This window comes from Procambarus clarkii, chromosome 13, assembly GCF_040958095.1.
Source record: "Procambarus clarkii isolate CNS0578487 chromosome 13, FALCON_Pclarkii_2.0, whole genome shotgun sequence".
Taxonomy (NCBI): Eukaryota; Metazoa; Arthropoda; class Malacostraca; order Decapoda; family Cambaridae; genus Procambarus; species Procambarus clarkii.
Genome location: NC_091162.1, coordinates 35,921,240 through 35,934,098, shown reverse-complemented (window position 1 = coordinate 35,934,098; position 12,859 = coordinate 35,921,240). Strand labels below are relative to the sequence as shown.

At 48.0% G+C, this 12,859-nt stretch overlaps 1 protein-coding gene across 1 annotated transcript in view; it reads left to right on the top strand.

The window, feature by feature from the left end:
• The window catches only part of LOC138364461 (uncharacterized), a 50,009-nt gene that overhangs the window by 20,473 nt on the left and 16,677 nt on the right, over positions 1-12,859 (top strand). The window contains exon 2 of the mRNA XM_069324099.1: positions 8,705-10,726. Coding sequence (XP_069180200.1) covers positions 8,705-10,726 — 2,022 coding nt within the window. The remainder of the gene's footprint in view (positions 1-8,704; positions 10,727-12,859) is intronic.

Genomic DNA, 12,859 nt, shown 5'->3' with positions numbered 1-12,859 from the left:
CCAGCTAGTGTCACCACCACCAACCATACATCATCACCCAGCTTGTGTCATCACCACCAACCATACATCATCACCCCCAGCTAGTGTCACCACCACCAACCATACATCACCTCCCAGTTAGTGTCACCACCACCACCTATACATCATCACCCAGCTAGTGTCACCACCACCAACCATACATCATCACTTAACTAGTGTCACCACCACCAACCATACATCATCACCCAACTAGTGTCACCACCACCAACCATACATCATCACCCAGCTAGTGTCACCACCACCAACCATACATCATCACTTAACTAGTGTCACCACCACCAACCATGCATCATCACCCAGCTAGTGTCACCACCACCAACCATACATCATCACCCAACTAGTGTCACCACCACCAACCATACATCATCACCCAACTAGTGTCACCACCACCAACCCTACATCATCACCCAGCTAGTGTCACCACCACCAACCATACATCATCACCCAACTAGTGTCACCACCAACCATACAGCCAATATAAGGCAAGGAAAGAGAGGAGACGTCAGAGAAGGTTATGGCCAGTGGAACAGTAAGGAAAAGGTCCGAGGTAACCGTAGCTCTCTACGAGAATAAAGGAAAGAAACTATACGAGGCAGGAAATGAAAGAGGAGTAAACGCGATAATTAATAAAGGAGAAACAAGAAAAACATTACCAAAATAGCTACAAAGTGAGAGGAACAGAAGAAACATGAGAGCAGACGGGGGCAAACCGTCAAGTCGCTTCACTCGTGCTTGCAAAATTAGAACATCTCATTATGTTACGGTAAATATAACAAACATATAAATATTTTACAAAAGAACATAAGAATAAAGGTATCTGCAGCAGGGCTAGTGGTTCATACGAAGCAGCTCCTATTTATTCCAATCCAATCTCATTTATATATATGTCTAACCAACGCTTGAAACAATCAAGGGATCCAACTTCTATTAAGTTACACGGTAATTGGTTTGACAAATCAACCACCCTTTTACCGTATCAGTATTTACCCAGGTCTTTAATAAAACTAAAAAAAGCCTTCGTAACCGTTATACAATTTTACCCATTGTTTCGTTTTCTGACTTATGTTGATACTTTTAATTACCCAATTAAAATTTCCTTTGTTATGTCCATTCGTCCACTTGTTCACCTCTATCATGTCACCCATAATTCTTCGCCTTTCCAGAGAATGCAATTGAAGCTTTATCAACCTGTTTTCACATAACAGGTTTCTGATTTGGGAGATTAACTTTGTCATCATATGCTGGACGCGTTCTACTGAATTTATATACATTCTATAGTATTGCGACCAAAACTGAACTGCATTATCTATATGGGGACGAACAGGAGCAAGATATACTTGAAGAATAACACAAGGTGTCTTATTACTAACGCATCGATAAATAAATTCCAGTGTCATATTTGCCTTAGGAGGCATCAGTCAGTTTTTTAAAAATTGTTTAATGTCAACCAATCTTTTTTGACCAGTTGCATATAAAAAGTCTGCAATTGTTCCAAGTTTCAGTTTCGCTGCCTAAATAGAAAGGGAGATTTTTAATTTTTTCAATTTTGTTCACACATTTTCAAATTGAAAGTACAACCAATGATTTCAAATGAAATAATTTCTGTGACACTCTTCTATCACATTAGCATATAATAAAAGAATCTGTTTCAGCGGATTTTCCAAAATATGTTTAGTTTTACTAATGCAAATAGTCAAAGTTACATAACAAAATTATGCAAATATTTCATAGTTTATTATTATTATAATATCAATAAATGAACTTAGGAAAAAAAAGCTCGATCCAGATTTGTAGAAATACAAACTCTACATAAAAGGTGTAGGTTTCATGTAAATTGAATAAAAAATGAAGGAGTTGTAGGAACGTTTATGTTACTTGAAAATAAAAAGGTAAAAAAAAAAGTCTAAGGTGCTGCCATCTGTGGCTGAGGTTGACATCAACCAATTTCCTCCAAAATTGGCACCCTTACAGATAGACTTAGATGCAGTCAGGTGTATAAGTTTCATGCAAATCGTCCGATAAATAAATAAGACAAAAATTAAAAAAATAATTAACTAAATTTTTTTGGATAAATTAATTATTAAATATTTATAATACATGCTATTGTGATATCTGAGAGTCATTAACATGATTTCAGTTGACACTTGAGTTTGATATTAATTTTTGACCATTTTGGAAATTTTTTGACACAATGCAAATCATCTCAAGATAACCTCAAGAAGATGCAATATTTTTTTCTCCCTTACTATTTATGCTACGATGCTGAGACTTGGACCAGATGAAACTCTTTTCATACACAACTTGTCAAAAAAGTCTGATTGAAATCGAACTAGTTTTCATTTATTGCATATTTTAGGCATATTTGGAACAGATGCCCCCTTATCACGAACATATATTCATTAATTTTTTGGTTTAGAAATTCTTACTAATCATAACTCCCAGATCCCTTTCGCAATCCGACTATGCAATCTCAACACCATCAAGCTCGTATTTTGTAATTCTATCATTATTACCTAGTCTCAGAACCTTACATTTGCCAGCATTAAACTGCATCTGCCAATCTTTTGACCATTTTAAAACCCTATTTAGGTCGTCTTGAAGTGATACAATAAGATCAATGTTTAAAAGCGACAATAAGTGAGTTTTTCCATTGTTTATTTCCCAACCAAAGTGTTTATTTCAGAAGACAAACACTTGATTTCCATTATCCAACAATGTTCAATATGTTATTTAGGTTTTTGTAGTTTTCTTTAATGTGAAGTAAAGCTTTTACTCTACCAAGTTATGGTATTGAATTGTCCTGACTCCACTCTATACCCATAGATTAAGCGGAAAGTCCCAACACGTGGGAAGGACGCCGTGACATCTTCGTCGATAAGATCCCTGGCCACCTGGGTGAACACGGCTCTGTCTTATAACGGGCTCTGCCCCACCCCCTCTCTCCTGAGCCTCACTTGTAGTCACTTATATTCATTGATCTTGTTGTATTCTTCGACTCATTCTACCCCCCCCCCCCCACCTCCCCACAACAAGAATCCCGTGTTACTACATAAATAAACACATTTGAGAAAGTCAATTTGAGCCTCAGCTGCCAGAGGAAGGTGAGCATGTAAAATGTTACCTTCACTCTCAGCTGGAAGACATAAACACATGTTGTTGTTGTTGTTGATTTAGGGGCGACGACGATCGTGGGATAAGGTGCTCCCCGGCGAAACCGTTATGGATGAATCGCGAAGCCAGGAAAGGTGAAACGCCAAGCCAAATCGCGAAACGAGTGACGCCAATCACTAGAAACTAAAATGACATACGGCAAATAAACACACAGACGGGCAGATGATTGGGGAGTGCCAGGAGTCCCTCAGGGTGACAAGCACCGGCCCCGCCCCACACAGAGAACACCAGGTAGCACAACCAAAACGCAAAAGTCATATAGTGTCCTCCAGCAGAGCAGAAGCCGGCCGCCCACCACGACTGAGGGCACACCAGGAGCCCACCAAGACCCGCCAACCCCCGGCGCCTCTCGGCCAAGCCGAGAGGCGTCCGGGGTGAGGACACCGTCACCCCGTTGGGAGAACCAGCCAGAACACGCCCCCCCCCTCAAAAAAAAAAAAAAATCTATCAACAATCCCGAGACCCAAGGCGATATGTGCGCCAGGCGTCGTACAATTGGACCGTTGAAGAGGGATGCCAAACGGCAGTAGCAAAGCCAAAACGCGAAAACAGTACGTGATCCGGCGGCTCCCAGACGTAGGAGGTGTCTAGACGTCCGCTCGTCGTCAAGGTTGAACCAGGAGTCCCTAAATAAACACATGTGAGATAGCCGCCCTCAGGCACAGCTGGCTGATGTAAACATAACACGTGGAAAGGACGACTTCAGACACAGCTGGTGGATGAAACATAAAACATGAGTAAAGTGCCTTCAAGCACAGTTTGTGGATGTCAACACAACCCGTGTGAGGGCCGTCTTCAGGCACAACTGGTGGCTGTAAGCACAACCCGTGGGAGGGCTACCATCAGGCACAGCTGGTGGGTGTAAGCACAACCCGTGGGAGGGCTACCATCAGGCACAGCTGGTGGGTGTAAGCACAACCCGTGGGAGGGCTACCATCAGGCACAACTGGTGGGTGTAAGCACAACCCGTGGGAGGGCCACCATCAGGCACAGCTGGTGGGTGTAAGCACAACCCGTGGGAGGGCTACCATCAGGCACAACTGGTGGGTGTAAGCACAACCCGTGGGAGGGCCACCATCAGGCACAACTGGTGGGTGTAAGCACAACCCGTGGGAGGGCCACCATCAGGCACAACTGGTGGCTGTAAGCACAACCCGTGGGAGGGCTACCATCAGGCACAACTGGTGGCTGTAAGCACAACCCGTGGGAGGGCTACCATCAGGCACAACTGGTGGCTGTAAGCACAACCCGTGGGAGGGCTACCATCAGGCACAACTGGTGGCTGTAAGCACAACCCGTGGGAGGGCTACCATCAGGCACAACTGGTGGCTGTAAGCACAACCCGTGGGAGGGCTACCATCAGGCACAACTGGTGGGTGTAAGCACAACCCGTGGGAGGGCCACCATCAGGCACAACTGGTGGGTGTAAGCACAACCCGTGGGAGGGCCACCATCAGGCACAACTGGTGGCTGTAAGCACAACCCGTGGGAGGGCTACCATCAGGCACAACTGGTGGGTGTAAGCACAACCCGTGGGAGGGCCACCATCAGGCACAGCTGGTGGGTGTAAGCACAACCCGTGGGAGGGCCACCATCAGGCACAGCTGGTGGCTGTAAGCACAACCCGTGGGAGGGCCACCATCAGGCACAACTGGTCGCTGTCAACACAATACTTGGGAAGGCCGCCATCTTCCTTATTAATTACAATTAGTATTTAACGTTCAGCTATATTGATATTACAATTTTATAAAATTAATAACACGAAACTAAAGACTTTCTATGACTCATAAAGTAACTCAGGATCTTGAGTTATCTTGAGTTATCTTGAGATAAATTCGAGGCTTTTTAGTGTCCCCGCGGCCCGGTCCTCGACCAGGCCTCCACCCCCAGGAAGCAGCCCGTGACAGCTGACTAACACCCAGGTACCTATTTTACAGCTAGGTAACAGGGGCATAGGGTGAAATAAACTCTGCCCATTGTTTCTCGCCGGCGCCTGGGATCGAACCCAGGACCACAGGATCACAAGTCCAGCGTGCTGTCCGCTGGGCCGACCGGCTCCCTTTATATAGGACATTTACAAATTTTGTATAAAATCTCTATTGTTTAACATAATTAAAAAAGAAATTCTTTATATTTAAACTTGTGTATATACAATTGTACACGATAACTTCAACCTAATTTTTTTTTTGTGTATCAACAGAAAATGAGGAGAATATAAGGGTAGGTAAATGTATCAGCACAATTAAGTGTATTTATGGACAATGCATACAGTCAGGAATGTACCTATTACAATTAGTATTAAAATGTACTGTCTAATCAGAGGAAGGGTTGGCCTGAAGGCGACCTGCCCATGCGGGGTTGAGCTTTGGCTCTTTGGTCCCGCCTCTCAACCGTCAATCAACTGATGTACAGATTCCTGAGCCTACTGGGCTCTATCATATCTACATTTGAAACTGTGTATGGAGTCAGACTCCACCACATCACTTCCTAGTGCATTCCATTTATTAACTACTCTGACACTGAAAAAGTTCTTTCGTACGTCCCTGTGGCTCATATGGGTACTCAGCTGCCTCCTGTGTCCCCTTGTGCGTGTACCACCCGTGTTAAATAATCCATCCTTGTCTACCCTGTCAATTACCCTGAGAATTTTGTATGTGGTGATCATGTCTCCCCTAGCTCTTCTGTCTTCCAAAGACGTGAGGTGCAGTTCACGTAGTCTGTCCTCACAGCTCATGCCTCTTAGTTTTGGGATTAGCCTAGTGGCATATCTCTGAACTTTTTCCAGCTTCGTCTTGAGCTTGACTAGGTACGGGCTCCATGCTGGGGCTGCATACTCCAGGATTGGCCTTAAATATGTGGTATACAAAGTTCTGAAGGATTTTTTACACAGGTTTCTGAAAGCAGTTCTGATGTTAGCCAGCCTCGCATAGGCCGCTGATGTTATTCTTTTGATGTGGGCTTCAGGAGACAAGTTAGGCGTGATATCAACTCCAAGATCTATCTCTCTGTCCGTTTCGTGAAGGACTTCATCTCCCGTTCGGTTTCCAGTGATTGGCCTCCTAGTTCCTCCTCCTAGTTTCATTACCTTACATTTACTTGGGTTGAACTTTAGTAGCCATTAGTTGGACCATTCTTACAGTTTGTCTAGGTCATCTTGTAGCCTCATACTATCCTCCTCTGGCTTGATCCTCCTCATAATTTTTGCATCCTCAGCAAATATAGAGAGGAACGAGTCAATTCCTTCTGGGAGATCATTTACGTATACCAGAAACAGTATAGATGCAAGGACTGATCCCTGTGGGACTCCACTGGTGATTACCCGTCACTCTGAGACCTCGCCCCTCTCAGTGACTCGCTGTGTCCTGTTGCTTAGGTACTTCATTATCCAGTGAAGTACCTTCCCTTTCACTCCTGCCTGCATCTCCAGTTTGTGCACTAGTCTCTTATGTGGTACTGTGTCAAAAGCTTTCTGGCAGTCCAGAAATATGCAGTCTGCCCAGCCCTCTCTCTCTCTTGCCTGATCAACCAGGCTGTGACTCATACGTCAGGCTGCGAGCAGCCGCGTCTAACAGCCTGGTTGATCAGTCCAGCAACCAGGAGGCCTGGTCGACGACCGGGCCGCGGGGACACTAAGCCCCGGAAGCACCTCAAGGTAACCTCAAGGTTGCCTGATTTTTGTTGCCTGGTCATAGAACTCAATTAAACCTGTTAGGCATGATTTGCCATCTCTGAACCCATGCTGATGTTGTGTTACAAAGTTCTTCAGCTCCAGATGCTCCATTAGCTTTATACGCACAATCTTCTCCATCATTTTGCATGGAATGCAAGTTAGGGACACTGGCCTGTAGTTCAATGCCTCCTCCCTCTCACCCTATCACGTGTTATGTTTAGGATGTAAATAGAAAAGTGGGAAGGCCGCCTTTAGACACAGCAGATGGATGTAAACACATTACATGGCAAGGCGCCTTCAGGCACAGCTGGAGGATATGAACGCAACATTTGGGATGGCCTCCTAAGGTCACAGCTGGTGAAAGTAAACACATCACGTGGACCGCCGCCTTCGGTCACAACTGGTGAACATAAACACAACACATGGGAAGTCCTCCTTCATCCTGAGCTGGTGAATGTCTACACAACACGTGGGAAGGCCGCCTTCAGGCACAGCTGGTGGATGTCAGACAACACGTGGGAAGGCCGCCTTCAGGCACAGCTGGTGGATGTCAGACAACACGTGGGAAGGCCGCCTTCAGGCACAGCTGGTGGATGTTAGACAACACGTGGGAAGGCCGCCTTCAGGCACAGCTGGTGGATGTCAGACAACACGTGGGAAGGCCGCCTTCAGGCACAGCTGGTGGATGTTAGACAACACGTGGGAAGGCCGCCTTCAGGCACAGCTGGTGGATGTTAGACAACACGTGGGAAGGCCGCCTTCAGGCACAGCTGGTGGATGTCAGACAACACGTGGGAAGGCCGCCTTCAGGCACAGCTGGTGGATGTTAGACAACACGTGGGAAGGCCGTCTTCGGGCATAGCTGGTATATGTAAACACAACACGTGGGAAGGCCGACTTCTGGCACAGCTGGTGGATGTAAACACAACACGTGGGAAGGCCGACTTCTGGCACAGCTGGTGGATGTAAACACAACACGTGGGAAGGCCGACTTCTGGCACAGCTGGTGGATGTGAACACAACACGTGGGAAGGCCGACTTCTGGCACAGCTGGTGGATGTAAACACAACACGTGGGAAGGCCGACTTCTGGCACAGCTGGTGGATGTAAACACAACACGTGGGAAGGCCGCCTTCAGGCACAGCTGCTGGGTGTAAACAAGTATAAACGTATATGAGAATTAAGTGCAATAGCCCAATAATCAATGTAAACAATAACCCACTATTTGAAAACATCGGGAAACGCAGACTATATATTTCGATCCCAACCCGAGATGTTCATCAACAGTGCTCAAGAAGATCTCGGGTTTGGATCGAAAAATGCTGTCCATGTTTTCTCGTGTTTTCATAATAGTTGGGTTATATTTTCATAAACGTATTTGTTGATGTCTGTGTAAGATCTCTGTAAGTTTATTTATCCAATCCAAAGTTACCAAACACATCCATATTTCTTGATTGTCCTCTACATGTTGTTCCAATATGTCGACTTGGGTAGAGCAGTCGAGAAGTGTTTACCTCTCAATCCTTTTTTGTCCGGCATCAGTATCACAAGACTGGTGGCCCGGGATGTCGTCACTTACTTGTCTGGCTGGATACCAATGAACCGGACTGGATGATACTAGCCAGTTGAGTGATTGTTATTCTTCATATCTTGTTAATGTAAATTGAAAATATCTTCCTGCTCATTGAGAATCTAACTCAGTAACGATTTCGCTGAATATTGCACGAGAGACCATATAACAACACTGTGATGTTGTCACTTGCAATAACTGGTAATAATTGAGGATGATATCGTGGGCAGCGAGCGTAAGTCTCTACGGTCCAGACGGGGTCGATATTCCGGAGAAGGATCACAAACACCAGGGACCTGGAGCGAGGCCGGAGAAGAGTCACAAACACCAGGGACCTGGAGCGAGGCCGGAGAAGAGTCACAAACACCAGGGACGTGGAGCGAGGCCGGAGAAGAGTCACAAACACCAGGGACCTAGAGCGAGGCCGGAGAAGAGTCCCAAACACCAGGGACCTGGAGCGAGGCCGGAGAAGAGTCACAAACACCAGGGACGTGGAGCGTGGCCGGAGAAGAGTCACAAACACCAGGGACCTGGAGCGAGGCCGGAGAAGAGTCACAAACACCAGGGACGTGGAGCGAGGCCGGAGAAGAGTCACAAACACCAGGGACCTGGAGCGAGGCCGGAGAAGAGTCACAAACACCAGGGACGTGGAGCGAGGCCGGAGAAGAGTCACAAACACCAGGGACCTGGAGCGAGGCCGGAGAAGAGTCACAAGCACCAGGGACCTGGAGCGAGGCCGGAGAAGAGTCACAAACACCAGGGACGTGGAGCGTGGCCGGAGAAGAGTCACAAACACCAGGGACCTGGAGCGAGGCCGGAGAAGAGTCACAAACACCAGGGACCTGGAGCGAGGCCGGAGAAGAGTCACAAACACCAGGGACGTGGAGCGAGGCCGGAGAAGAGTCACAAACACCAGGGACCTGGAGCGAGGCCGGAGAAGAGTCACAAACACCAGGGACCTGGAGCGAGGCCGGAGAAGAGTCACAAACACCAGGGACGTGGAGCGAGGCCGGAGAAGAGTCACAAACACCAGGGACCTGGAGCGAGGCCGGAGAAGAGTCACAAACACCAGGGACCTGGAGCGAGGCCGGAGAAGAGTCACAAACACCAGGGACGTGGAGCGAGGCCGGAGAAGAGTCACAAACACCAGGGACGTGGAGCGAGGCCGGAGAAGAGTCACAAACACCAGGGACCTGGAGCGAGGCCGGAGAAGAGTCACAAGCACCAGGGACCTGGAGCGAGGCCGGAGAAGAGTCACAAACACCAGGGACGTGGAGCGAGGCCGGAGAAGAGTCACAAACACCAGGGACCTGGAGCGAGGCCGGAGAAGAGTCACAAACACCAGGGACGTGGAACGTGGCCGGAGAAGAGTCACAAACACCAGGGACCTGGAGCGAGGCCGGAGAAGAGTCACAAACACCAGGGACGTGGAGCGAGGCCGGAGAAGAGTCACAAACACCAGGGACCTGGAGCGAGGCCGGAGAAGAGTCACAAACACCAGGGACGTGGAGCGAGGCCGGAGAAGAGTCACAAACACCAGGGACCTGGAGCGAGGCCGGAGAAGAGTCACAAGCACCAGGGACCTGGAGCGAGGCCGGAGAAGAGTCACAAACACCAGGGACGTGGAGCGTGGCCGGAGAAGAGTCACAAACACCAGGGACCTGGAGCGAGGCCGGAGAAGAGTCACAAACACCAGGGACCTGGAGCGAGGCCGGAGAAGAGTCACAAACACCAGGGACGTGGAGCGAGGCCGGAGAAGAGTCACAAACACCAGGGACCTGGAGCGAGGCCGGAGAAGAGTCACAAACACCAGGGACCTGGAGCGAGGCCGGAGAAGAGTCACAAACACCAGGGACGTGGAGCGTGGCCGGAGAAGAGTCACAAACACCAGGGACCTGGAGCGAGGCCGGAGAAGAGTCACAAACACCAGGGACGTGAAGCGTGGCCGGGAAAGGTCACAAACACCAGGGACCTGGAGCGTGGCCGGGAAAGGGTCACAAACACCAGGGACCTGGAGCGTGGCCGGGAAAGGGTCACAAACACCAGGGACCTGGAGCGTGGCCGGGAAAGGTCACAAACACCAGGGACCTGGAGCGTGGCTGGAGAAGGGTCACAAACACCAGGGACCTGGAGCGTGGCCGGAGAAGGGCCACAAACACCAGGGACCTGGAGCGTGGCCGGGAAGGGTCACAAACACCAGGGACCTGGAGCGTGGCCGGGAAGGGCCACAAACACCAGGGACCTGGAGCGTGGACACAATATACCTGCCGGACGGTGTACGCGGATATTGGTATATACACAACATTACTCACAAACACAGCCTTCCACCATACATATTAACCATCAAGTGGAATAATCTGTTATGTCGTCATTATGTTGTGACTTGGCGTGTCAAACATTGAAGGTGCGAGCAATATGTCTGGCGCAGGCGGCCCATAACTCTCTACCTGTCTCTTGTGGCCTGGGAGGAGCCGGCGTCCGTACACGCCACCCAGGTACTGACCCGACACGTCCCTGCATCACTGAACCCAGCACACATTATCCCAGCCCGTCCTCCTGTGCAGGTAGTACTTTATGTAACCATGTGCACCTGCCTACATATATTGACGTAACTCGCAACAACATAGCAGAATTTGGTGTTATTCCGGAAACTCCATAAAAAAACAATATAAATATTCCTTGGACTAGTATAGCCCATATTCATACTATATTAGGCTTCAGATAGCGTGATTTGGTCTACGATGATTTGGTTATTTTAAGTTTTATTTAGCAGCATATATTCAATATTTTCCGTATGTTTGCCAAATAAAATAATACCTAAATCAACTTGCCCTCAATATATGTAGGATGGTCCACACGTTACTATATGACTATCTCACCAGGATGACGGGGAACACTAGCCATACTGCATCACTCTTCCTTAGTGTAACTATCTGTATATACGCTACATACGGCGCCTATTTGAGAACTTTCGAAAACATTTTATCTGATTTCATATCAAAAGTTGAAAATATACAGCACAATGTTAGCATCCAATGTTAGTTAAAACATAACAATGTTTGCTTATTTATCATTATATCATTGTAAAACAGGCGAGGCCAAGTCAACGCACGAAGTTATAACTTAGAGAAGAATGCGACAAAGAATAACTGCTCAAAAGCCATAATTTTCTCAGCACTTAAACATTTATAATAACAAGCAATATATTTATACAACAATATACACCTACTTATTAGTTCTTGTGTGTATGACATTGTATGAGGGTGAAGGGAAGAGAAGAGCGGCCAGCTTGTGAAGCACGCTGATCACCTTGTTGGCATCCCCCCACCCCCCACCTCAACTGGTACACCAGTGGCAACCCCCACAACTGGTACACCAGTGGCAACCCCCACAACTGGTACACCAGTGGCAACCCCCACAACTGGTACACCAGTGGCAACCCCCACAACTGGTACACCAGTGGCAACCCCCACAACTGGTGCGGGTCAAGGATGTACAAAACTGCGGAAGGGGGACTCTCCACGGGGGCAAAGAAGGAACAACACGAGGAGAAATATTAGAAATACGAACGGAAAGCGAATCCAGTAGGCGAGATAACCGGACAGAAAGAGGGAGGTGGTGAAGAGGAACAGGAACCGCAGGAGGGGTAAAAGTTAAAGGACGACAGAGGCGAGAGGAAGGATGTTGCAAGGACTGCACAAGACAGCGAAGACAGTAGCGATCATGGCGGTCCTGGAGAGACAGGAAGCGAATGTCAACATATAAGCTGAGGATGGGAGTTGAACAAAAGGCACCAGAACTGAGGCGCAACCCAGTATGGTGCAAAGCATCAAGACGGCGAAGAGTAGAAGGAGAAGCGGACGAGTAAGCAGGGCAACCATAATCGAGCTTAGACAGGACGATAGAGGAATGTAAAGCAAGGAGAGTGCGCCTATCTGCTCCCCAAGAAGTATGGGACAATACCCGAAGGAGGGTAAGGGCCTTAGAGCACTCAACACGGAGGTAAGAGATATGGGGTGACCAAGATAAACGAGTGTCAAAGAATAACCCCAAAAGCTTCCCAGAATCTTTGTACTCAAGGGGATGACCATAAAGTGACAGAGGGACGAAGAACGACTCGTTTCCGAGTAAAAGTCATGGCACAAGTCTTAGTAGTAGAGAACTTGAAGCCATGATCGGTGGCCCAAGACGACATGGCATCAATTGCAAGTTGAAGCCGGCGTTGAAGGAGAGGCGAACCATCACCCTGACAGCAAAGGGTAAAATCATCGACATAGAGAGCGGAGAAGACGCCTGAAGGAAGAGAGGAAAGAAGACCATTGAGTGCAACCAGAAAAAGAGTAGTGCTCAGAACACTACCCTGCGGCACACCTTCGTACTGCTGAAAAGAGGCAGAGAGAGCGGTACCA